Below are 26936 nucleotides of genomic sequence, written 5' to 3'. Positions count from 1 at the left end.
GCAAATAGGTAAGCAAGAAATGGTTCTTTAAAGAACCTTTGACTGAATGGTTCTTTGTAGAACCAAAAATGGTTCTTCTATGGCATCGCTTAAAGAACCTTTTGAAGCACCTTTATTTTTAAGAGTGTATGCTGATCCATAGGTCTAAACAGGTCCAGTTTGGTCACATCACTCCATGAAACATACTTCCAGAACTCCACAAGTCTATCCAAATGAATTTCAGCATGTTCAAGTTGACCTTTTTGTTCTTCTCGGTCAAGAGTGCTATTTGGCAAAACGCCTCAACATGAAGGTCATACTTGTCTAGTGTTCTTCTTGTACACTGGATTGAAATGTTTTTCCTTCTTTTTGTCGGGTCATCTTACCCTCAAAGGTTTTCTGGTACAACACATTTTAAAGTAAGGAATAAGGCTGGCAGCTGTGTCTCTACTTTTAATGTCTTGAAAATCTTTAGACTTAGACTTTCTAATAAAATAAAACTATTATCTATAGCTTTTGTGAGAGCTCAGTTGACTTTGCCATTTTTGCTTTTTTTGAGAACTGTTCACTGAAAGGTTCTTTGGGGAACCAAAAATGGTTCTTCTATGGCATCACTGCAAAAACACCATTTGGAACCTTTATTTTAAAGAGTGTTGCTTTGAGGAACAGCGTTCAGAATAGTCTATCCAGTCTTGATTTCCACTTCCTGCAACAGTCCCATAACATGATTGGCCCACCTTCGTGTTTGACGATAGATAGAGGTGTTCTGCTTATAAGCTTTTCCATAGGTCCAAACAGTTCCAGTTTGGTCACATCACTCTATAAAACATTCTTCCAGAACTCCACAGGTCTATCCAAATGAATTTTAGCATGTTCAAGTCTATATTTTTGTTTGGCAAGACGCCTCAACATGAAGGTCATACTTGTCTAGTGTTCTTCTTGTCCACTGCATTGAAATGTTTTTCCTCCTTTCGTCAGGTCGTCTTATCCTCAAAGGTTTTCTGGTACAACACATTTTAAAGTAAGGAATAAGGCTGCCAGCGGTGTCTCTAGGAACTTTTAATGTCTTAAAAATCTTTATGTAGCCTTAGACTGAGAGCTCAGTTGACATTTTGCATTTTTTTTGCGAACTGTTCACTGAAAGGTTCTTTGGGGAACCAAAAATGTTTCTTCTATGGCATCACTGCAAAAACACCATTTGGAACCTTTATTTTGAAGAGTGTAGCTTTGAGGAACAACATTCAAAATAGTCTATCCAGCATCTGAACAAATGATCACCTACTTCACTACTTAGACACTCTTTTCAATGCTCAAAGAAAGCAAACTTTTATAAGAGTTTTTCTTTTTTTTTTTTTTTTTTGCAGTAGTTCATTCATAAATGACACTAAATTTGTAGTTACATCCTTGAATTAGCATCACCCTTGTCAAAATGATGGGGTTAGAGTCAGCTCCCCTTCCTTACTTGCTGTATTTTGTCCCCTCCAGAACTCCGTAGGAGCAAAGGATGTGTTGCCTAGTAACGAGGCGCGTTTAGAAGCCAGCAAACATGGAGAAGTACGAGAAGATAAAAGTGGTCGGGAGAGGAGCATTCGGGTAAATACAACTACGAACGCGTTATCGTTTGCTTTACAAAACGACTTTAGAAACTCTGTGAAGAACTTCACATCTACGGCGCTCCTCTCAGAATCCGAGAGAGAGCTAACGGAACATAACATACAGAGAGCATCACTTTTCAGCGTTTCCGCATTCCATCAGTATAGTTACAAAGCTATTATCACCCTATTCAACCAGTTACAGTTGCATTAAGAGTTTGAATATGAGTTCGAAACTTTTTTCTTTTCAAAGGGAAAAGAACTGTTGAGCAACGAATAGCCCTATTCTTTTTTAAATTTGCCTGTCAAAACAACTTTCCTATTGGAATTTCTGTCGTAATTTGGAACCTAACCGGAATGTCCAGTAGGAAGTCTAAGCTTCTCACTCAGGATAATAATGGCTACTGTGTGAAATGTTTACTCAAAGTTTCTATCTTAAAACGTTTTTGAGAACATGTTAAGAGTCACAAAGTACGCTTTCATGACTATGCACTTTGTAGCCTAATAAAGTAAAAGCTTTTAAACTACATTTTAAATAATTACGTTTTAATAATCTTTTGTCGTGGAGGAATGATGTACACATATTTGATGCGTTGACTAACACTAAAGTACATGTAAAGTACTTGATTATAATTAAAACTGTATTGTTTTTTAGTAATATTACATTAACATTAACTAAACTTAATTGAAACCTCATTACAGAAGTGTAATTACAAATATATTTAATATATGTTTTAACAGTAATGACATTAAAGTAGTACTACCATAAATGCTTGTCAAAAATCAAGATAAAGTTTAGCTTCTCAACAAAGGCATTAGTACAATATTAGAGAAAGTTTATTTTTACACATTTGAGTAATTCTGAGAATGTAAAGTTAATAAATAATACAAAATAATAATAATTGGCTCTAAACATTCATGTTCAAAATTATTCAACCTCCAAAAGTCAAATTTGGTGCAGAATTGTTTACTCTATATAACCCCCAATAAATAATATTTGGTTTTCACTTTGCCACTGCTTACTTCAAATTCAACCAAATATTTTCAATAAGAATTAAATCTGAAAAATCTCAAGAACATTCCACGACTGAACCCTGAACCAAGCATATTTAAAAGTTTACTTTGGGATGGCTGTCCTGCAGGAAAGTCTATTGCTCATCAGTGTCAGTCCTTGACTCCTTGCACCAAAAGGCATCCCAATTCGTGCCAAAATGGCCTGATACTTAAAAGAATTCATAATGTCCTTCATACAGTCTTGAGTTCCACTTCCTGCATAACAGGATTGGCCCCCCTCCATGTTTGACAATTAGAGATGGTGTTCACTCCATAAAACATTCTTTCAGAACTCCACAGGTCTGCCCAAATTAAGTTTAGCAAATGCATGTCGCTCTTTGTTCTTCTCAGTCAAGAGTGCTATTCTTGTACACTGCAATGAAATGCTTTTCCTCCTTTCGTCAGGTCATTTTACCCTCAAAGGTTTTTTGCTACAACACATTTTAAAGTAAGGAATAAGGCTGCCAGCTGTGTCTCTAGGAACTTTCAATGTCTTGAAAACTATTCTTCTCTATAGCTTTTGTGAGAGCTCAGTTGACTTTGCCATTTTTGCTACTCAACTTCAGCACATGTTAAATGTAGGGATGTAACGGTATCAAAACTTCACGGTACGGTAATACCTCGATATGAATGGCACGGTACGGTATTTATTGAATCATTTACAGGAAAAACAAAACTAATGAAGAGACTCGAAAAAAAGTTCCAGAAGTGTTTATTAAACAGTTTACATGAACACTGAACATATCAATGGCATAAAAATTAGCCATCTATCTGTAAACTTTGAAACAGGAACTTCAATTTTTCAATTTTAATAACAAAAAAATATTAAACCATGTAACCACGTTACTTTTTTTCGCAGTACTTTAGCCTACTTTGTGTAATAACGAAAACATTCATTTGAGTGGAAAAATAAGTCCAAAACTGTCTATTTTAACATTTTGAACAATAGGGCTCTACTATCTTTTGCTTTTTTTTTTTTTTTTTTTAATTCTTATGTGTTTTAATTTGTCTGATAATCAAATGAAAGCATAAACATTTATTTATTTTTAATCAAATGAAAAATAAACCCTTTTAATTTTTGGCAAACAAACAGGTTTACTGTTAAAATCCATCCATGAAAGAAAAATTATATTCAGTTTAAAACGTTTAAATAATAATTGTAGTATTTTTTCTACAATTAAGTGGTTAATCTTCTTGTAATATTTATTTTTTATTATATATATTGTTTTATGTAAATTATTTAAATAGGAATATATAAACACCTGCATTATACTGTACAAAAGAAATACAAGACTAATATTGTTCTGTTTCATGTTAAACCTTACTTTTATTTTGACAGGTTGCCGTGAAGTTTCTGTGTGTCCATGATATGCGGATAGTTTTCTTAGATGAAACGGTAAAAGTGACACTAACAGCAGCTTTGGAGAATGAGTTTATCTGTTCATGTGAGATGCAAATGCCAAAAATTAGCGGGAGCATCCGCGTGCTTCAGTATGAGTGTAGTAAAGAGGAAAAAAACGCGTCTCCACCATACAGACAGAGGCAAACGGAACATGCAGGATTCATATTAAAACAGTCTTTTTGCATTTCAGTTTTCACAGACACTAGTCCATATCGCGATTTGAATGAAGAAAAATCAACAAATTCCGTGGCATTCCGCGCTATAGTAAATTCCGTTTTTATGAATGGAGTCCTGTGTGTTTTCACGGAAGAGACATTGTAAACGCGCCATCATGTAGAGATAGAGATGACATGCCTTCGTGTAAATAAGATAAATAACATAAGGCAATTTAGTTTGTTTAATAAAAGAACAATGTATAGACCTGTTCTATAGGGAAGATAACCTTAAATGACTTCTATTGTGATCTGGCGCTATATCGAAAATAAAATGAACTTGACGTTCAAGGCGGGCGGGGAACAGACCGCAAAGGATTATGGCCACGCCTGGGCTGATGGGAATTGTAGTTCCCGCTACCTCCCGCTCGCTCCATTCGCCTGAGCAAACTTTTCTCAGAAGACCTTTCGTTTTATCGAGTCATGCGACCACGGTAGTATCGAAAAAATGTGCTATTGCGGTACGACGGTATTTACAATACCGTTACATCCCTAGTTAAATGTATGTGTGTGTAACAGCTCAAGCTAATTTAGTTTTTTTTTTAAAGAGTTTCTAAAGGCTTAATTGTGTTTTAAGACAACTTTATTCTCCACCATTCAAATAAGTGACTTAAAAACATCAGTTGAATAGGGGTTGAATAATTATGACATTGCTGTTATTGGAAAAAAAACTATTACTCAAAAACATTACGTTATATATTGACATAATCACTTTTAATATGCCAGTAAACTGCTGCAGATGCCATTTTTATAAAATCCTGGATGTTCAGAAAAACTTGAATTTGTAAAGTACTGCAGTCTTTGGGGGGTTTAATCATTTATGTACAGCTGTAATTACATTTATGTACTGCCTAATTGCAGTTAACTTGCAATTAAGTGTCTGAAAAAATATATTTAGTTCATACTTGAGTATATTATTTTAAAGTATATTATTTTCATAACAAGTGCTAATTTTAAAAGTACGATAAAATAGAAAGTGGACAACTTAAAACCTAAAAAATCCACTTACTGCAGTGTATCCTGATTTCTCTGTTACAGGATAGTGCACCTTTGTCGCAGACGCACTGATGGCGCACTGGTCATCTTGAAGGAAATCCCAGTTGAGCAGATGACCCGTGATGAACGTCTTGCAGCCCAGAATGAATGCCAAGTCCTTAAGTTACTCAGCCACCCCAACATAATTGAGTATTATGAAAACTTCCTTGAGGATAAGGCGCTAATGATCGCAATGGAATACGCTCCAGGTATAGACTTTCATCACTCACTTTTTGATGGTCACTTAATGTTTACCTTCAATTTAAAGGGGACATATTATGAAAATCAGACTTTTTCCTTGGTTAAGTGCTATAGACGGGTCCCCAGGTCATCTACCAACTAGTGTTGTTTTCGTCAACGATGACGATGACGAAATCATTTCGTTGACGCCACTTTTTTTCATGACGATAACGAGACGATGACGAGATAAAAATGGCTCGTTGATGACTAAAACATGACGAGACGTGTGTGAGTTTTCGTTGACGAGACGAGAATAGACGAAAATGTTAGTGGGTGGTCCGTCAGACGTTTAAAATGCATGACATTTCCGCTTATTGTGCATGCCAATTAAAACTTAAAAAGTATCTGACGCTATGGCAAGCCGTTTTAGCATTTAATACTCTTTGCTATACTAGTATGGCAAGCCGTTTTAGCATTCCATCCTTGTTTGTCTTTTATGTTCTAAAACATTCCTTCATTATTGTAATTATTGGTGAAAATTGTCGATCCGGAAGCTCACATTGTGTTGAACTATAGATCTGCTATTTTCAGAACTTATAAGTGACACTACCCAACAGCAAAATACTTACTGACCTACATTAATTTGTTAAAAGACTACCTTTTTCCCTTTTTTTTGACTAAAACTAGACTAAAACCTTTTTGACTTTTCGTCGACTAAAACTAGACTAAAACCTTTTTGACTTTTCGTCGACTAAAATTGGACTAAAACTATCACATATAGAAGTGACTAAAATTTGACTAAAACTAAGAAGCATTTTAGTCCAAAAGACTAAGACTAAGACTAAATCTAAGATGGTTGTCAAAAACAACACTGCTACCAACCCAGTAACGTTTGTTAAGCCTTTTCTGCATGCATGTGAAAAAACAAGCTGCTCAGATTTTGCACCGCAGAGATGTAAAAAGGGGGATCTTATTATAATATTATCTCCTTTTAATCTAAACATTTCCACCTATCGTGCCACCATTTTGTTTTCGCATGCGACAATGGTGTACCAGTTCTAACGCTATGGCAAAAGTTTGAGCACAGCATGCTAACTGTTCTGTCGTTAGCTGCACAGACAAGCACAGAACACTGTTTAGAGTCCCAGCCTCAGAGGAGATGAGAGCAGTGGATTGATTTATTTACTGTATATTATTACACTGCTGCCACACAGATGAAATGTAATGTAAACATGCAATTTCTTTCCCAGCTGTTTACCTTCACAGACATAACCGACTGTTTTTGTAACTAGTGTGTTTTTACCATAAACTTGTGTGTATTTGGCAGTTTAAGCGCAATAAGACATGAAAGAGAACTTAGTTTAGTACTCACATGCCATGGGACAGCTGCTTCCTGTGCTTGTGCTTTGGATGCGTGCGCTCTGAAAACCCTATATCAGAAGTTTAAACTAATATGGCTTTAAAACACGTTTTTAGTGCGATAGACATGATAATCAAACCCAAACAAATGTTTTTAGCAGAGCATGTGAGTTACGAGCTGGAATGGTGCAGCTTTATTCTGGAAAAGGGGCCAAACCAAACAGACCAAACCATAAGTCGTAGAGCCTTTAAACTTGGAGGGATGGCAGTACTCACACCGCCGACAACTTCACCAAGGTTCACCCCAATCGGCCTGACGGGGGCACTACAGTGACTGAAAGTACGAAATCGCTCATAACTCCTAAAACTTCGGTCGCAGGCTCAAGTATCTTATGTCGTTGAAATCCTTGGCTCACGAAAGACTCACGACTCAAATTCAATCGTGAGGCAAAATTTTAGAGTATTTTGGATTTTTTGCAAAACCTACTTTTGCAAACTAGTCCTAGGTTTTTTCGCCGATCGAACCAAACCATTGCAGAAAGATTCTCTGGAGAGCCAATATCAATAATTATAAAAAAAGTGTAACTTTCACTCACTGTTGCAAAGGAATGCCAAAGTGTTTAAAAGGGGCAGTGCCACTTTTAGTGAAATGCCTGTAACTCCTGAACGGAATGAGATATCTCCGCCAAACTCAGAACACGTATGCAAAAGTACAATCTGAGGTAGCAGGACAAGAAAATTGTGGGGTTTTTTCCTTTAAGAGGGAAAACATAAAAATGGCTATACCTATGCAACCATTTGTCCTATCAACATGAAAATCGCTGTGCACAGCCTTGGTTCAAAGTGCCACAAGTGTCTATAAGGACATTTACAGAACTCCAAAAACATGCCATTGGCCAATGAGTTTTGAGCACCTATTAGACAAGGTTAATGGAGGCCGATTGGAATGAAACTTGGTGGGCCTGTTTGACTCACAGCCCCAAAGGTCTGTGAGAAATCTGAAAGAAATCGGCCACTGGGGGGCGATGTCGCCTTTTTCAAGGGCATAAACCATTGTGCGTTGCACGGTTTTTCGCACGTAAATGCGATACTCATATCATATGACAGAACTCCTCATTCTGGAAAACTTTGCCTCAAGAACCACTGCTGTCACTCAAATCGTTTGTTAAAAGATTGAGAAGATGTAAAAAATCTACTTTTGCGAACTAGTCCTAGGTTTCTCACTCAATGTAGAAAAAAACACTGCAGTACAATTCTCTAGGTCAATAATTATCAAAAAATGTTGAAATTTATCCTATAATAGAGGTGTTTAGAAAAGGGGCCTCTCTGAATTTACCCCAAATCCTATAAATCCTAAAAGAAATCTCAAAACTTCACTAAACCTGGTGAGCACATGCGACAAGTGATTCTAAACAAGCATGCAAAGTTTTAAGGAGATCGGACCACAGCTGGCGAAATAACAGTCATAAACATTACAAAACGTAATATTTCTATGGTAAATTACCTGTATTTGCAAAAAAAAAAAAGCTTGTCTTTTTTCATATGTGCTTAAATGCCTTAAAGCACTTGAACCCCGGAATTCGCTGCTTGCAGCTATCTTTATTATTGTGATTATACAACTAGTTTGTACGTTTTTTGAATTATGATTCGGAACAACATGCATGTAATCATTTGTCTGTTTATGATTATTGTAGGTGGAACCCTGGCGGATTACATACAGAAGCGCTGCAACTCCCTGTTAGATGAGGACACCATATTACACTTCTTCGTCCAGATCTTATTGGCTCTTTATCATGTGCACAATAAACTCATCCTACATCGGGACCTCAAAACCCAGAACATACTCCTAGACAAGCACCGGATGATAGTAAAAATAGGAGACTTCGGAATCTCAAAAATTCTTGTCAGCAAGAGCAAAGCTTATACTGTAAGTACCGCTGTAATTATGTGAATGTGACAGCATGTGATTTAGCCACAGTTCAAAATCCCCTTTTTATGACAGGTCGTGGGGACACCGTGTTATATCTCTCCAGAACTGTGTGAAGGAAAGCCATACAACCAGAAAAGTGACATTTGGGCCCTGGGCTGTGTGCTTTATGAGCTTGCTAGTCTCAAGAGAGCTTTTGAGGCAGCAGTAAGATGTATTTTTTTATTAATTTGGCTGTGACTTGATTTGAAAGAATCTGAACATTACAAAATAATTTGTTTCTTAAATGAAGTTTGAATGACATGCGAGGCTGCTTCTTTGTTGTCAGAACCTGCCAGCTTTGGTGCTGAAGATCATGAGTGGCACATTTGCCCCCATTTCAGATCGTTACAGCCCGGAATTGAGACAACTCATTCTCAACATGCTCAATCTGGACCCATCCAAAAGGCCCCAGCTCAATGAGATCATGGCTCATCCCATCTGCATCAGGCCATTGCTTAATCTTTACACTGACATAGGCAACGTCAAAATGCGCAGGTACAACTATTTTATCAGATTTTATTTTTCTACTGCGTTTAAATGCTTAAATGCATTTTGGTTGGCCACTAATTTCATTTTATTTTTTTACTTTTCTGCCACATTTAATAGTACTGATTTTGGACTCAGCCTAAGTATTGTAAATACATTATGTTTGGCTACTACAGTAGTCAACATTTGAAGTGGATCAAAAAAGTTAATCAAAGTTGTCCTAAAACAACAACGGGTATTGTTTTGGTTTTAGAACAACTTTGATGAAAGGTTTTGATCTACTTCAAATGTTGACTACTGTAATTATTTATTTTATTTTATTTAACTACGATATTTTATAGAAGGGTTTTTAGACTTGTGTATTTATTATTTTATTTTAATTAATTTTGCTACCACAGTTAATGGTACTGTTTTTGGACTTTTTTTTTGTTTCACCACTTTCACTTTTTTCACCACAATTTTATTTTATTATTAATATTTTTTGTACCATATTTAATAAAACAGTTTTTAGATTTGTATATGTTATTTTATTTTATTGTATTACCACAATTAATTGTAAATGCACTTTGTTTGACCACTTATTTTGTTTTATTTTATTACCATATTTAATAAAGCTGTTTTTAGACTTGTTTATTATTTTATTTTATTTTACTGCCATATTTATTAAAACAGTTTTTAGACTCGTTTATTATTTTATTTTATTTTAATTCATTTTATTGTTTTATTGTATTGTTTTATTTTATTGTACTACCACAAATAATTGTAAATGCACTTTGTTTGACCACTTATTTTATTTTATTTTACTACCAGATTTAATAAAACTGTTTTTAGACTTGTTTATTTCATTTTATTTTATTTTACTACCATATTTATTAAAACGTTTTTTTAGACTTGTTTATTATTATTTTTTATTTTTTTATTGTTTTATTGTATTGTTTTATTTTATTTTATTGTACTACCACAAATAATTGTAAATGCACTTTGTTTGTCCACTTATTTTATTTTACTACCATATTTAATAAAACTGTTTTTTAGACTTGATTATTTGATTTTATTTTACTCCTATGTTTAAAATAATTGTATTTTAGACTTGTTTTCGTATTTTATTGTATTATTTTATTTTACTACCATATTTAATAAAACTATTTTTAGACTTGTTTATTGGATTTTATTTTTTATATTGTATTGTATTTTCATTTAATTTTATTTAATTTTATTGTCTTGATGAAATTATTCTTTTTCAGAATAGAAAAGCCACTTTCTGCTGTACAGACAGGCCCTCATGGGAGACCTGGTGGACGCGTAACTGGAACCAGAACCAGGGGTGGGATCTTATTCCCTTATAAATCCTCCTATTTACTAACCCTAACCCTATGTTTTAAAGCATCATTACATGTTTTATTAATACAGCCTTGGATTTATAGCAAAATAAATATCATGTTTTTTACTTCATTTTATTTCATAATTAGTCTAAACCCTTTTGGTTTTATATGTGCATAAAGCTTTTCTGGTGCCATTTATTCCAATAGGAGGGCTGTCCAGTCTAACCTCAACAAAGATGATGCACCCACTGCCTTTATCATCCGTGTACACTTGGGGTAGTGGCATCTCCACTCCTCTCCGTCTGCCCATGTTAAACACAGAGGTTATTCAAGTGTCCCTGGGCCGCACCCAGAAGATGGGCGTCACAAAATCTGGGAGGCTCATCACTTGGGAGGTGTGTTGATCACTGTTCTTTATCCTAACTGAATATAAATCATATTTGATTTCAGTTTTCAATGTTTATTTCGGTTTGACTCAATGCCAGGCCCCCTCGGTTGGATCCGGTGAGCCCTCTCTGCCCGGCTCCGTTGAGCAGATGCAGCCACAGTTTATCTCTCGCTTCCTGGAGGGACAGTCTGGTGTCACCATCAAATCAGTCTCATGTGGAGATCTCTTCACCACCTGTCTAACAGGTATGCTTCTTACAATCCAGAATTTTCCATGCAGGTCTCAGCATATTGTCGCGACTTCAGATTTTTCCATCCCTTACACCACATAAGACCAAAACTGTCCATCAGATGCTCTTTTCCTGCTTAAGTGGGCAATTCTTGGCCTGTAGCTGCAAAGTGGACCTGTCTATGCAAATTAGAGTAATTTAAACATTTGCGATAAAGTTGAAAAAGGATGAAAGGAGGATGTAATCACTCCTTTTTACTATCCTTCCTACAGAGCTCATTAAGCACCATTTGTTCAGACCACAAAAGCTAATCTCTTGTCCCCTGGCATTGTAGCACAGCGGTGTACATTTGTCTGCTCTAAAGTAAAGGATATGCTGTTAGCAGTCGTCTCTGCAGGGGAATCATTAGTCACCAGCAGATACAGAGGATTAAAGGTCCTCACTTCCAGCTCAGTTGTTCTTCTCGTCCAGCGGTTTGCACTGACGAAGGAACGGCTGTTGTTAAATCTTTGTTTATCAGCTACAGCGACTATAATCTGCTCAATTTGCTTTCGGTTTTGCAGACAGAGGTATAATCATGACGTTTGGAAGCGGAAGCAACGGTTGTCTTGGACATGGGAACTTTAATGATGTGACACAGGTAGGTTTAGATGACCTAATATATACAGATCTATTGTTTTAAAATAGTATATTTAGTTAAACAAGCTATCTTAAACATTTGACCTCAGGGTTCAACAATATAGATGACATGCTGGCCTGTGATCAGTGTGACATTGGTTTTGGTAACTAAAACTGAAACTGAAATAAAGCTGAAAAAATGTGAATATTAGATGTTTGGCAAATAAATGGAAAGTTTAAGTTCAAGTAAAAAGGTCAGAATTGTGAGTTTATATCTGGTGATTCTGAGAAAATTCTGAGAAAAACTAAATTGCAAGTTTATATCTCACGATATTGACTTTTTATATCACAATTCTGACTTTTTTGGTCACATTTGCGAGTTATGAAGTCTAAATTGTGAGATACAAATTTGCAATTGCAAGAAAAAAAAGTCAGAATTGTACAGTTGTGGCCAAAAGTTTTGAGAATTACATAAATATTGGAAATTAGAAAAGTTGCTGCTTAAGTTTTTATAATAGCAATTTGCATATACTCCAGAATGTTATGAAGAGTGATCAGATGAACTGCATAGTCCTTCTTTGCCATGAAAATGAACTTAATCCCGAAAAAAACGTTCCACTGCATTTCATTGCTGTCATTAAAGGACCTGCTGAGATCATTTCAGTAATCGTCTTGTGAACTCAGGTGAGAATGTTGACGAGCACAAGGCTGGAGATCATTATGTCAGGCTGATTGGGTTAGAATGGCAGACTTGACATGTTAAAAGGAGGGTGATGCTTGAAATCATTGTTCTTCCATTGTTAACCATGGTGACCTGCAAAGAAACGCGTGCAGCCATCATTGCGTTGCGTAAAAATGGCTTCACAGGCAAGGATATTGTGGCTACTAAGATTGCACCTAAATCAACAATTTATAGGATCATCAAGAACTTCAAGGAAAGAGGTTCAATTCTTGTTAAGAAGGCTTCAGGGCATCCAAGAAAGTCCAGCAAGCGCCAGGATCGTCTCCTAAAGAGGATTCAGCTGCGGGATCGGAGTGCCACCAGTGCAGAGCTTGCTCAGGAATGGCAGCAGGCAGGTGTGAGCGCATCTGCACACACAGTGAGGCCAAGACTTTTGGAAGATGGCCTGGTGTCAAGAAGGGCAGCAAAGAAGCCACTTCTCTCCAAAAAAACATCAGGGACAGATTGATCTTCTGCAAAAAGTATGGCGAATGGACTGCTGAGGACTGGAGCAAAGTCATATTCTCTGATGAAGCCTCTTTCTGATTGTTTGGGGCATCTGGAAAAAAGCTTGTCCGGAGAAGAAAAGGTGAGCGCTACCATCAGTCCTGTGTCATGCCAACAGTAAAGCATCCTGAGACCATTCATGTGTGGGGTTGCTTCTCATCCAAGGGAGTGGGCTCACTCACAATTTTGCCCAAAAACATAGCCATGAATAAAGAATGGTACCAAAACAGCCTCCAACAGCAACTTCTTCCAACAATCCAACAACAGTTTGGTGAAGAACAATGCATTTTCCAGCATGATGGAGCACCGTGCCATAAGGCAAAAGTGATAACTAAGTGGCTCGGGGACCAAAACGTTGAAATTTTGGGTCCATGGCCTGGAAACTCCCCAGATCTTAATCCCATTGAGAACTTGTGGTCAATCCTCAAGAGGCGGGTGGACAAACAAAAACCCACTAATTCTGACAAACTCCAAGAAGTGATTATGAAAGAATGGGTTGCTATCAGTCAGGATTTGGCCCAGAAGTTGATTGAGAGCATGCCCAGTCGAATTGCAGAGGTCCTGAAAAAGAAGGGCCAACACTGCAAATACTGACTCTTTGCATAAATGTCATGTAATTGTCGATAAAAGCCTTTGAAACGTATGAAGTGCTTGTAATTATATTTCAGTACATCACAGAAACAACTGAAACAAAGATCTAAAAGCAGTTGAGCAGCAAACTTTGTGAAAACTAATATTTGTGTCATTCTCAAAACTTTTGGCCACGACTGTACATTTATTGTTGTACACAATTCTGACTTTTTAACTCGCAGTTGCGAGTTTATATCACACAATTCTGAAAAAAAGTAAGAATTGCAACATATAAACGTACAATTCTGACTTTTTTCTCGCAATTACGAGTTTATATCTCACAATTCAGAATTTATAACGCGTACTTGCGAGTTTATATCATGCAATTCTGAGAAAAAAGTAAGAATTGCAAAATATAAACTCAAAGTTGCAAGAAAAAAGTCAGAATTGTGAGATATAAACTCACAATTGTGGGGAAAAAAGTCAGAATTGTAAGATATTATAACTCGAAATGCAAGTTTATATCACATATTTCTGAGAAAAACAAAATTAAAAGTTATTATCTCGCAATATTGACTTTTTATATCAATTCTGACTTTTTTTTCGCAATTGCGAGTTATAAAGTCCGAATTGTGATATAAATATATAAGTTTTTATTATATTTTTATAAATGTATAATTGATATTAAATATATAAATATAAACTTGCAGTTGCAAGAAAAAAGTCAGAATTCCGAGTTTACATCACAGTTCTGCGGAAAAAAGTCCAAATGCAAGCGTATATCTCATGATATTGACTTTTTAACTCACAATTTTGACTTTTGTCCCAGAATTGCGAGATGTAAACTCGCAATTGCGAGTTATAAAGTCTGAATTTTAAGTTTATATCTCGCAATTCTGATAATATAACTCAAAATTCCAAGTTTATATTACATAATTCTTAGAAAAAAGTCAAAATTGCAAGTTTATGCCTTGCAAACATTTTATCTCACAATTTTGACTTTTTTCTGACAGTTGCAAGTTTACATCTTGCAATTCTGAGAAAGAATTTCATGATATAAACTTGCAGTTGTGAGTTATAAAGTTGGAATTGTGAGATAAACTTGCAATTGCGAGTAAAAAGTCTGAATTGTGAGTTTATATCTTGCAATTCTGAGAAAAAAAGTCTAAATAACCATTTCTTTAATGGTTTTTATTCAGTGGTGGAAACGGCTTCCATAAAAAGCTACAAATATTTACATAAATAAATTATTTATTTTATTATTATTATTATTTTTTTTTAAATAAAGCAGAAAAATATATGAATATTAGATAAAAAAAAAAAAAACACATAAAATTACAAATGTTGCTTTGGCAAATAAATGAAAAGTTTAAGTTCAAGTACTAAATAAAAATAAATTTAAGCAAAATATAAATATTTTACCCAAAACAAATGTATTACAAAAGATAAAAATAAACAACATAAATAACCCCCTTAAAAAAACTAAAACTTAAAATTAAATTGAAAATTGAAAATATAAAATATTTAATAGGGGCAAATTAAAAATATATAATAATAATAATAATAATAATAATAATAAAAGACTGCGGAGTGTTTGGCCAGTTGACAGAGTTTTACTTGACCATTAGGGTCTTACATTATTACAAGCATTTTATGCTTTTCTTGAACTATAAAACACTGAAGTTTGGTAGCTGGGAACCACTGATAAAGTTTTTACGAAACTGTAAGGATGACTTATGAATAGTTTGGAAATTACAAACCAGTCAGTAATGTTTTTCCATGTGTGTCATCATTTTCCAGCAAACTTACTCATTGATTTATCGCTGTTTTGGAGTTTCTGTGCAGTTATAATAACTGCATAATTTACAGCTATTATTGCACATTTTATTTGTGAAGAAAGATGAACTTTTGATAAAACTGTCATTTATATATGTAAACCTGTATAATAATAAATAAAAATAAGCATAAAGTTCAAATAAATATTAAGTAATGAATGTTAGAATTATACTAGAGGTATATTCATTAATTTAGCAACATCTCTTCAGGTTTGTAGTCACACACCACTCACATATTCTTTACAAGATGTAGAAATCTAGTTTTATTGTATTCATGGTTCCTCATGTTCCCGTCTTTGTATTCAGCCCAAGATAGTGGAGGCTCTGCTGGGTTATGAGTTGGTTCAAGTGTCTTGTGGAGCGTCCCACGTCCTGGCAGTGACCAATGAGCGAGAGGTTTTCTCCTGGGGCCGAGGAGACAACGGTAAAGGAGCAACATCACTTGTCACTCGAACACTGTGTTTCTTTGGGTTTCTCTTTGTACTCTTGTAGACAGCAGCAGCAGCGCCTCCAGACAGACCTGGCATTTTGTGCTCCATCGTCCTCCTCTCCCTCTCTTTCTCTTTCTCTATATCACACTCACTCTCTGTTATCTCTCTGTCCGACAGGCCGGCTGGGATTGGCCACTCAAGACTGCCACAACTGCCCACAGCAGGTGAGTTTGCCAACTGATTTTGAAGCCCAGCGTGTGCTGTGTGGGATGGACTGCTCCATGATCATCAGCACTCAACACCAGCTTCTGGCCTGTGGGAACAACAGGTACTCAATATGTCCTCTCACAGTTCATTATAGCCTCGTTCAGACTGTCAGCCCAAATTCGATTTGTATGCAAATCCGATCATATTTAGGTATGTCGGAACAGCAACGAACTACATGAAATCCGATTTGATCAAATCCGTTTCGAGCTACATTCGTATGTGGTTTGGAATTCTATTTAAATCGAATTTCTGCTTTTTCATGTTTTCATACCACGTGAAACATAAACATGTCAGACATTTTTGTGGAAAACATAACAAAAGTCTTTGCAGAAAAAAGCTTGTGTTGTTGCGAACTGCAAATCAAGCGAGAAAAGACAATATACAGCTAGTACAGTGTTTTTCAACCTTTTTTGAGCCAAGGTACATTTTCAATTGAAGAAAAATCACAAGGCACACCAACAATCGAAATTGTAAAAAAATGTAATTCTGTAGCCTATATTAATAATATACAGCCATTCTTATCGAAGTGTCTTGAACAGGAATCAAATAAACACAAAGAAAAAAGTATTTTATGATCTTTTATATTCAGGGTTCGAAATTATTATTTTATTTGTTTGGTAGCACTGGTGCTCCCAACTTCAAAAAGTTAGGAGCACCAGAAAAAAAGCAAATGGGCTGACTCTAGAATCTAAAAGGCTTTTAAAAAAATAAAAAATATTTATTTTAAACCTTAAGAATGACTGAATGAAAGCAAGGGACAAGAATATGTTTAAAATATGAGTACATGAACAATATGTTTATTTTCTCTATTATAGGTAGAGCCATTTAAATTAGAGGCAGCCACTGCATTTTTAAACAATCTATGGTAGAAATAACAAAAAATAAACTACACAATTCTTTCTTAATCCTATTAAGTGCAAACAATAACTGCCATAATCATTGTAGGCTACTCTCTCAATTTCAAAGTGCAAATAGAGACCAAATTTTTCAAGCATGATTCAGAGCTATTGACAAATACACAACCTATGAACCTATTACAACCCACATATACTAATAACAGCCTAGATATGTTATGTAGCCTAATTTGCGCACATTGGGGAGTCGCTCTCTAAACCCCATGTATCAAAATTGCCTTTGAATGCGCGTGCGTTTTTTGCTTTCGGTTTCGTTTTAACGATCTCACGAAACTGTCGGCGGTGCTGAGCGTGCATTAACACATTCATTTAACAAAAGAACTTGAAAGTGGGGGACCACAAACGGGATTTCAAAAAGTCTGATGTGAATGTATGCCTCATTGTACATTATAGTAGGCGGAGGCGCCAGAATTAGGCCTACATCGGACAGAATGTGTATAGCTACTATTTTTCTTAAGCATATTGTGAAGAGATTTTAATGGTCCACAATCAAAAATCACAATCAAGTCATCACACACCCTTAATTGCAATGCAGTTTGTGCAAATCCGAAACAGAGGTTGAGAGAGAGAGAGAGAGAGAGAGAGAGAGAGAGAGAAAATTGAAGCCAAAAAAACGTTCGGTTTCAGCGGACCGGAGCGCAGTGTCAGTGAGTGATTGACGGCTAATATCTCAAATCTGAATTTAAGATAAGAATTTAAAGAGTGTAAAGAAATGAAAACAAGTCGCACTACAACAATTTCTCGCAAAAAATGCTCCCAAATATATTTAGAGATCGCGCAGATTAAATTTTGGGAGCATATGCGACAATTTCGAGCCCTGATATTCCTTCTTCTGTCAAATAAAAAGTGCAATTAACAACATTCAGTCATTCTTATCAAAGTGTCTTGAATAGGGATCAAACAAACACAATGAAAACAATATTTTTTGAACTTTCATATTTCTACCCACTCAGTGTGAAACCTGGGCCTGTTTTAGGTGAAATTGAATAATTTCCCACGGCACACCTGACGATCTCTCACGGCACACTTGTGTACCGCGGCACAGTGGTTGAAAAACACTGAGCTAGTATACGCACCTCTTTGAGTTTTGAAACCAGCAGAGACAGCAGCACAAAATAAAGTCGCACATTGCAGCTTCCTGCGTTTCTGCTGCTGCTTTAGATGACGAAATATAATCCAGCGCGACGGCAATGTTGTCATTTCACAAGACAGCATCTTTATTGCAAACTGTTACTGTTGTTTTTAGCGTTGGCATAATAACGCAACGGCATTGCCATAGAAACCAACGCACATTCCGTAAAACGAAAGAGCGCTTATGGACGCACAAATCGGATTTGAACAGTTGCGATATGACTGTGTGGACAGTCAGTTATTCAAATCCGATTCCATCCAGATCTAGACAAAATCGGATTTGGGCTGACAGTCTGAACGAGGCTTATGAACTGCTGGGAAAAACAGGGCTCAGAAAACCCTCAGATTTCAAATTACAGTTGAGGTCATAAGTTTACACCCCCTTTCAGAATCTGCAAAATGTTAATTCTTTTATTAAATAAGAGGGATCATACAAAATTCATGTTATAGTTTATTTAGTACTGACCTGAAAACAATATTTCACATCAAAGATGTTTACATATAGTCCACAAGTAATTCCACTAAGTAATTCTTAATATGCGTTGTTACCTGAATGTTCCACAGCTGTGTTATTGTTTTGTTTTGTTTTGTTTGTTTGTTTAGTGATAGTTGTTCAGGAGTCCCTTGTTTGTCCTGAACAGTTAAACTGCCTGCTGCCTTCAGGTCCCACAAATTCTTTAGTTTTCCAGCATTTTTGTGTTTTTGAACCCTTTCCAACAATGACTGTATGATTGTGAGATCCATCTTTTCACTCTGAAGACAACTGAGGGACTTAAATGCAACTATTACAGAAGGTTGACACATGATGCATTAAGAGCCGGGGGTGAAAACTTTTGAACAGAATGGAAAGAGTACATTTTTCTTATTTTGCCTAAATATATATAGATTTTTCATTTAGTATTGCCCTTCAGAAGTTACAAAAGATACTTACATGTTTCCCAGAAGACGAAATTAGTGAAATTTACCCTGATCTTCAAATTCAAAAAGTTTTCACCCCTTAATGCATTGTGCTTTCTTCTGGAGCATCAGTGAGTGTTTGAACCTTCTGTAATAGTTGCATATGAGTCCCTCAGTTGTCCTCAGTGTGAAAAGATGGATCTCAAAATCATGCAGTCATTGAAAACCAAAGAATTTGTGGAACCTAAAGTATTTTTCTGAAGAACAGCTGGCAGTTTGACTGTTCAGGACAAACAAGATACTCACGAACAACTATCACTAAACAAACAAAAAAAGTGAATCATTCAGGTAACAACGCAGTATTAAGAATCAAGTGTATGTAAACTTTTGAACGGAGATATTTTTATAAATTCAACAGTTATTTTCTCTTGTGGACTATATGTAAACGTCTTTATGTGAAATATCTAAATAAAAAATAACATGCATTTTGTATGAGTCCTCTTATTTAAGTAAATATTTAACATTTTGCAGATTCTAAAAGGGGGGGGGGGTGCAAACTTTTGACCTCAACTGTACGTAATGTGCACTAATCTCATAAATATGGTTGTTTCAACAGGACTTGAAGGCAGCATAATTTATTTAAACTTCAGACAGCATGTGGTTGGTTGAAGTGTGTCAACTGTCATTGATTTCCAAACGTGGCTAGGTTTTGACATGTTTCTGGTTAATGAGCCTTAACGTAGATTTGTAAAGCTGTCATGAATATAATCACAATTACAAATAATAATCCCAAAACTTAAAAATGCCTCAATTAATTTCTTTCTTAGCCATTAAGGTAGTTTTTCACAGATTGCCAAACCAGTTTAGGGAGTTCACACTCCTCATTCCTGCTCTTGCGTTTGAAAGGACTGTGAATGCTGAAGACATTTCATCACAGGAAATGACCAGCACAATGTCCATACTTTAAATAGCAGTCACACCCTGTCAGCCACACCATCCCACTGTCTGAGTGCTAAATATCCTTTTTTATCATTCTTACAGACTAGCCAGATGTGGTTGTGAAAAAGTAGTACAATTTAGCAAATAAAATAGTACTTACTGCAGAAATAAATATACTTAAAAAATACATTTGAGGTCAAAAGTTTACATACACTTGCAGAATCAGTGAAATGTTAATTATTTTACCTAAATAAGAGGGATCATACAAATGCATGTTATTTTTATGTATAGTCTACAAGAGAAAATAATAGTTGAATTTATAAAAATGTCCCCATTCAAAATTTTACATACATTTTAATTTTAATACTGTGTTGTTACCTGAATGACCCACAGCTTTTTTTTGTACCCTTTGCAACAATGACTGTGTGATTTTGAGATCCATATTTCACATTGAGAACAACTGAGGGACTCAATATGCAACTATTACAGAAAGTTTAAATGCTCACTGATGCTCCAGAGGGAAACATGATGCATTAAGAGAAAACTTTTTGAATTTGAAGATCAGGGTAAAATAAACTTATGTTGTCTTCTGGGAAACACACAGTATCTTCTGCAGCTTCTGAAGGGCAGCACTAAATAAAAAAATATGATATTTAGGCAAAATAAGAAAAATGGACACATCTTCATTGTGTTCAAAAGTTTTCACCCCTGGCTCTTAATGCATCGTTTTTCCTTCTGGAGCATCAGTGAATGTTTGAACCTTCTGTAATAGTTGCATATGAGTCCTCAGTTGTCCTCAGTGTGAAAAGATGGATCTCAAAATGATACAGTCATAGATAGAAAGGGTTTAAATCCACAAAAATGCTGAAAAACCAAACAATTTGTGGAACCTGAAGAATTTTTCTGAAGAAGAGCGGGAAGTTTAACTGTTCAGGTCAAGGGACTCATGAAGAACTCATCCTCTATGTTGTTCTAAACCTGTATGCGTTTCTTTTTTCTGCTGAACACAAAATAAGAAATTTTTAAAAATCTAGTCAGTGGGGACTAGAAACTGTTTGGTTACCCACATTCTTCAAAATATCTTCTTTTGTGCTTAGCAGAAGAAAGACATCTATATATAGGTTTGGGACGACATGCGAATAAGTACAAGATGACCGAATGAATGAACTATCCCTTTAAATGCAAACTGAATGTGAACTGAAACTTAACTGCACTGAAGTTCAGTTTTTTGACCCACTTAAGCAGGACTTTAAATACTTAAGTACTTACATCTTTATATGTAATTTCCTAATTACTTCTATTGTCTTAACAGTATTGTTAAATGTACTGACAAGCTATTATAGTAAACAAAAAAATAATCTGATGTAATTCCATTGAAACTTATGTCATGCATTTTAAATTTGTAATTACACTTTTGTAATGATGACATTGAAAATTAATTTAAAATATATTACCTTTAAATATAAGCTTATAATTAAGTTCTTAGTCTACACATCAAAATAAGTGTAATTCTTTAAATCACAACAAAAAATTATTAAAACAAAGATTTAAATATGTTAATTTTTAATTAACATTATTACAAAGTTTTTTTTTTTTAAGGTGTTTTTGAGAAATATAGTCATGAAACTGTACTCTCTTTAAAGTGATAGTTCTCCCAAAATTGAAAATTGCCTCATGATTTACTCGCTCTCAAACCATCCTAGGTATATGACTTTCTTCTTTTAGATGAACACAATCAGTTATTAAAATTATTAAAAAATTATTTAAAAAAATCCTGGCTCTTCCAAGCTTTATAATGGCAGTGAACGGGTGCTGAGATTTTAAAGTCCAATAAAGTGCATCCATCATCCATCCATCCATCCATCCATCCATCTCCAGGGGTTTAATAAAGACCTTCTAAAGTGAAGCGATGTGTTTGTGTAAGGAAAATATCCATATTTAAAACTTTATAAGCCATAATTTGTAGCTTCCACTAACTGCCGTATGTGTGTTCACAAGAGAGAGGCGTTCCAGTTTTGTTTACAGCAAAGGAAAACCAGCCTCCTTGTGACTTGTATCGAAATCCTCTGACATTTTTCTTTACAAATTCTTGTTTTGTACTTGTACTTGTTTTTGGGGTTTTGTTTTGCTCTCTCCTCTGTGCTTCGGCTTGTCACTGCATCCAACTACGTCCTACTTCATCCGCTGAAACGCCACTCTCTCATGAACGTGTGTATGAAAGTTCGCAGAAGCTAGAGATTATGGTTTATAAAGTTTTAAATATGGATATTTTTCTTACACAAACACATCAATTTGCTTCAAAAGGCCTTTATTAACCCTCTGGAGTACTTTTTATGATGGATGGATGCACTTTATTGGACTTCAAAATCTCAACAGCCATTATAAATCATGAGGTAATTTTAATTTTTGCGTGAACTATCCTTAAAGTATACTTAGGCAGCCTTTTATTTCATTGTTAATGTTATATTATCTGCAAGTACAGTTTTATACATTTACACTCAAAAATACTTTTAAGATTTGTGCACATTCAATACAATTAAGTACACTTATTTTTTTTTACATAGGGCTGCTAAAGTGATATTTAAATGAATAAATAACCTTCTTAAATGCAGATTTAACAAGCTGGGTTTGGATAAGGTCTCTGGTGGAGAGGAGCCCTCATCTCACTATCAGGTGGAGGAGGTTCAGACGTTCCAGCCCGTCCAGTCGGCTCCTCTAAATGTTGAGAAGATTGTGTATATAGACATCGGTACAGCACACACTGTTGCAGTCACAGGTCAGAGCACTTCATTTACACTACTGTTTTGATTTAGACTGAGGATGGACTCATAAACGATGAATGTGTGCCCTAAATGCAGAGAAAGGTCAGTGTTTCACCTTCGGCAGTAACCAGCATGGTCAGCTTGGCTGCAGTTCCCGCCGAAGCAGTCGAGTGCCCTATCAGGTGTCAGGACTGCAGGGGATCACCATGGCCGCGTGTGGCGACGCATTCACTCTGGCTATTGGAGCAGGTAAACAAGACATATGTACTAGTGAATCTCTGAAAACAGGTCATATTTCACCCTAAAATCAAATGAAAAAACTTATGGATCAAGAAAACAGCCTATTTTTAGATTTTTTTTAATGTATGCCCTAGTTATTAACTTAATTATTTTCTTTCTATCCATTGCAGTAGCTCAATAAATATAGAAATAGGCATACATGATTTTGGGGAAAAAAGAAGAAGATTGTATAGAATATATACTATATTCTTGTTGTAGTTCACTTGAAAAAATTATTCAATGAAATTATTCAATTATTTTGAAAATGACATTTTTATTAAGAAAGAAAATGTCACAAAAGCAAATTATTTAAAATAGATAATTTTTTGGGGAAAAAATAATGCAACAATAAATAATTAATTTAATAATAATATATATGTTAATGACAATTTGGAATCAAAATAATGCAACAATATATTAACAAATAAGTAAATAAAATATAAATATAAAATATAAATATATTTATATGTTTATGACACTTTGGAAAAATTGTTAGTGACAACTGGTGGAAAATAATGCCACAATACCAAGAAATATAATGATCTTAAAAGAGCAAAGATATATATTATAATACATATATATATATATTTGAAAAAAAAAAATAATGCAACGATAAATAAATAAATATATTTAAATAATTATGTATATGTTTATGACAATTCTGAGAAAAATAATGCTACAATAAATAAATAATTATTAATGGTCAAAAAAAGCAACAAAAAAAAAAGCAAAAAAAAATGCAACAATACAAAAATAAGTATTTACAATATATAATATAATATAATATATGTTTATGACAATTTGTAAACAATAATGCAACAATGCATTGCAAAATAAAATGATAAAAAAATAATGGTCTTAAAAATAGGGGAAAAAAGAAAAGTATGTAAAAATAATTAAATTTTTAAAGAAAAATAATGCTACAATGCAAATAAAATAAATAAATAAGGAAAAAGTAAAGTATTTAAAATAAATAATAATATAATATAATATAATATAATAATTATTTTTATGTTGATGACAATTTGGAAAATAATAATGCCGTAATACAAAAAATAAAAAAAAAATATAAAAGTAAAATAAAATAAATAAAAAGATAAAAATAATGGTCTTAAAAATAGGTAAAAAGTGAAGTACTGACAATTAGAAGTATGAAAATAATGCTACAATGCAAATAAATAAATAAGGAAAAAGTAATGTTTTTAAAATAGATATTTAATAATGTAATATAATATTATATAATATAATTATATGTTGATGACAATTTGGAGAAAAATAATGGCACAATACAAAAAAATAGTCTTAAAAATACGCTTAGATATAAATAGAAAAAATAGACTGATATAAAAAAAACGTAAAAAATAAGTAAGGGATAATCAACGGTTTGCCGTGCGTTAAAGGATTTTAAATGCACGACGTGGAGGCTAATAACCGCCCGACGCGAAGCGGAGGGTGGTTGCCTCCGCGAAGTGCATTTTAAATCCTTTAACGCACGGCAAGCCGTTGATTATCCCGCTTATTCCATGGTTATAGACAAATTAAAACTAGGATTGATATTTGCAGCGCAAAATTTGACTGAATGGATAAAAAAGACGGTTATTTTCGTCAGTTATGACACGCAGCTCTAGCATTCTGCCCGCTTCAAATCAGACTCGGAGATTAAATAGTCCGGTAAGATCACATTTATTTGAATGAAATATAGCATTTGTTTCAGTAGATTATCGATCGACCAAGAGAGAGTGTGAAGGCAAGAGAGATGACAGTTGTGTGTGTGCGTAACGTTAACGTTACCTGCCTGCCTGCTGTGCGTCTCTCTCTACAAACAACAATTCATTACAAAACAGCATCTTTACCGCCCCGTTGCTGAGGAATATAATGTAGCGATCTAATATCTAGGCTATTTTAATAAGGATCGCAGGCAAACGCTGACAAGAAGTTTATGTATGTGAGCAGCACAATGCGATCTCCGACCTCTCTCTCTCTGTGCTTTTGCGTGCATCAATTAAAGCAGCGCATTAATATAGAACGGTGATTAAACTGACTTGGAACTACCTGTGCATTAAACGGTTTTACTGCACACCTGCCAGCCAATCAGAATCCAGTATCCAGACATTCCATGGAATAAAATAAAATAATTTATATTTTTATGACAATTAATTTAAAAATGACACAACATTTGTTTTTTTTTTTATAATTTTAAAAATAGCCTAAAGATCGGAATATCTTATTTAATCTAATCTAACATAACATTAAAAAAAATTACTTTCTTTTTTAATAATATTTTTACAAGAGCAACCAAACTATACTGGCCACAAACTACAGCAGCTAAAATAATGACAGTGCAGTCAAAATAAGGGGAAGTGTACACCTGGGGTAAGACCATTATTTTAATTTTTTTATTTTTTTTAATGTACTGTTATAATTGATTTATTTTTTGTATTGTGGCATTATTTTTCTCCAAATTGTCATCAACATAAAAATAATTATTATATTATATTATATTATATTATATTATATTATATTATATTATATTATATTATATTATATTATATTATAATTTATTTTAAATACTTTATCACACCATTGACTGCTTCAGTCACACAGTGTGCTGTAGTGGGGGGCAGGTAGGTTAATTAATGTGACATGTGGCTAAAGGTCAGCATGTAACCCCAACTGTGTCCCAGAGGCTTAGAAGCCTCTGAAGACCTTTATTGTTTCATGTTGTCTTTGTTCATTGATGATTCTCACAGGATCCGACATGCACAGAAACAAGACAAAGATGTCATTCAGCCAAATGATGTTCAGAATTGTGAGTAAATGTTCTGCTCCCTGATCCGGCAGAGGGGGAAGTGTACACCTGGGGTAAAGGGGCACGTGGTCGGCTGGGACGGAAAGAAGAGGATTCTGGGAAACCGAGGGCAGTGCAGCTCGACGAGAGCCACCCTTACAGTGTCACGTCAGTGGCCTGTTGCCATGGAAACACACTCTTGGCTGTGAAACGTAATGTGCAGCTATGATTTCTTTTCCCAATGTTAAAGATCTTGAATCTAGACGTTATTGTAATCTGTTGCTGTCATTGTTAAAACACACTGACTATATTGTTGCTCATCGTTTCTCTCCTCAGCATTTTTTGAAGAGCCTGTTCCAAAGTGACATCATTGTCCAAATGACTGCACACACTCCGCTGAAGAGCCGCTCAGCTCCTGTCCATGAGGATTGAGGGACTGGATGCTAGTGTGGGTTCATTATGAATTTTAAGCCATGCAGTTGCATTTATAATATAACATGATTTTTTTTAAATCTTATTTGACCAAATGTATATGCCTGTTAACTTATGACCACAGAATTTTTCTAATTCTGTATTTGCAGTATTGCATCTTTTGTGTACAGAAAATTAAACTGAATTATGTCGTTATTATTATTATTATTATTAATAACCATTATAATAATATGAATATGTAGCATTGTACATAATGCCTCAATGAGGTCAGACTGCCTGGAAGAAATTTTTTTTAAAAATAAATATTTTATGAAGTGCCGCTTATGTTTCTACATAACTGTATATATTCTTAGTCCGGAATAACATGCTATCTTTATTGCTACTACTACTACTAACAATAATACAAATAGTAATAATAATAATATGTAGCATTGTAAATAATGCCTGATTCAGACTGCCTGGAATAAAATAGAAGAATAATAGAAAAAAAAATTACATTATATTGTATTATATTATATTATATTATATACTTTTCTTTTTTTTGCCTTTGTATTTTTTGTATTGTAACATTATTTTCCTCCAAATTGTCATAAACCTATAAATAATAATAATTATATTATATTATATTATTTCTTAAAT

General features: G+C 34.6%; 1 protein-coding gene across 1 annotated transcript; it reads left to right on the top strand.

The window, feature by feature from the left end:
- The first annotated feature begins 1487 nt into the window (after positions 1–1487).
- nek8 (NIMA-related kinase 8) lies at positions 1488–26936 on the top strand. Its single transcript, XM_073818235.1, has 15 exons — positions 1488–1572; positions 5277–5482; positions 8507–8739; positions 8815–8946; positions 9068–9276; positions 10512–10591; positions 10797–10984; positions 11075–11222; positions 11770–11846; positions 15764–15881; positions 16066–16216; positions 22649–22812; positions 22895–23047; positions 25919–26077; positions 26202–26936. The coding sequence occupies exons 1-15, from the start codon at positions 1526–1528 to the stop codon at positions 26228–26230; spliced, it is 2094 nt and encodes a 697-aa protein (XP_073674336.1). The 5' UTR covers positions 1488–1525; the 3' UTR covers positions 26231–26936.

The sequence above is a fragment of the Garra rufa genome, chromosome 14 (genome assembly GCF_049309525.1).
Source record: "Garra rufa chromosome 14, GarRuf1.0, whole genome shotgun sequence".
NCBI lineage: Eukaryota > Metazoa > Chordata > Actinopteri > Cypriniformes > Cyprinidae > Garra > Garra rufa.
The sequence above is the reverse complement of the archived record's forward strand: the minus strand, read 5'-3'. Positions and strand labels throughout refer to the sequence as shown.

Coding starts and splice junctions, on each gene's coding strand:
- nek8 (XM_073818235.1), top strand. CDS start 1,526: ATGGAGAAGTACGAGAAGATAAAAGTGGTCGGGAGAGGAGCATTCGG. Junction 10,592..10,796: donor AACTGGAACCAGAACCAGGG/GTGGGATCTTAT, acceptor TTATTCCAATAG/GAGGGCTGTCCAGTCTAACC. Junction 10,985..11,074: donor GGAGGCTCATCACTTGGGAG/GTGTGTTGATCA, acceptor ACTCAATGCCAG/GCCCCCTCGGTTGGATCCGG.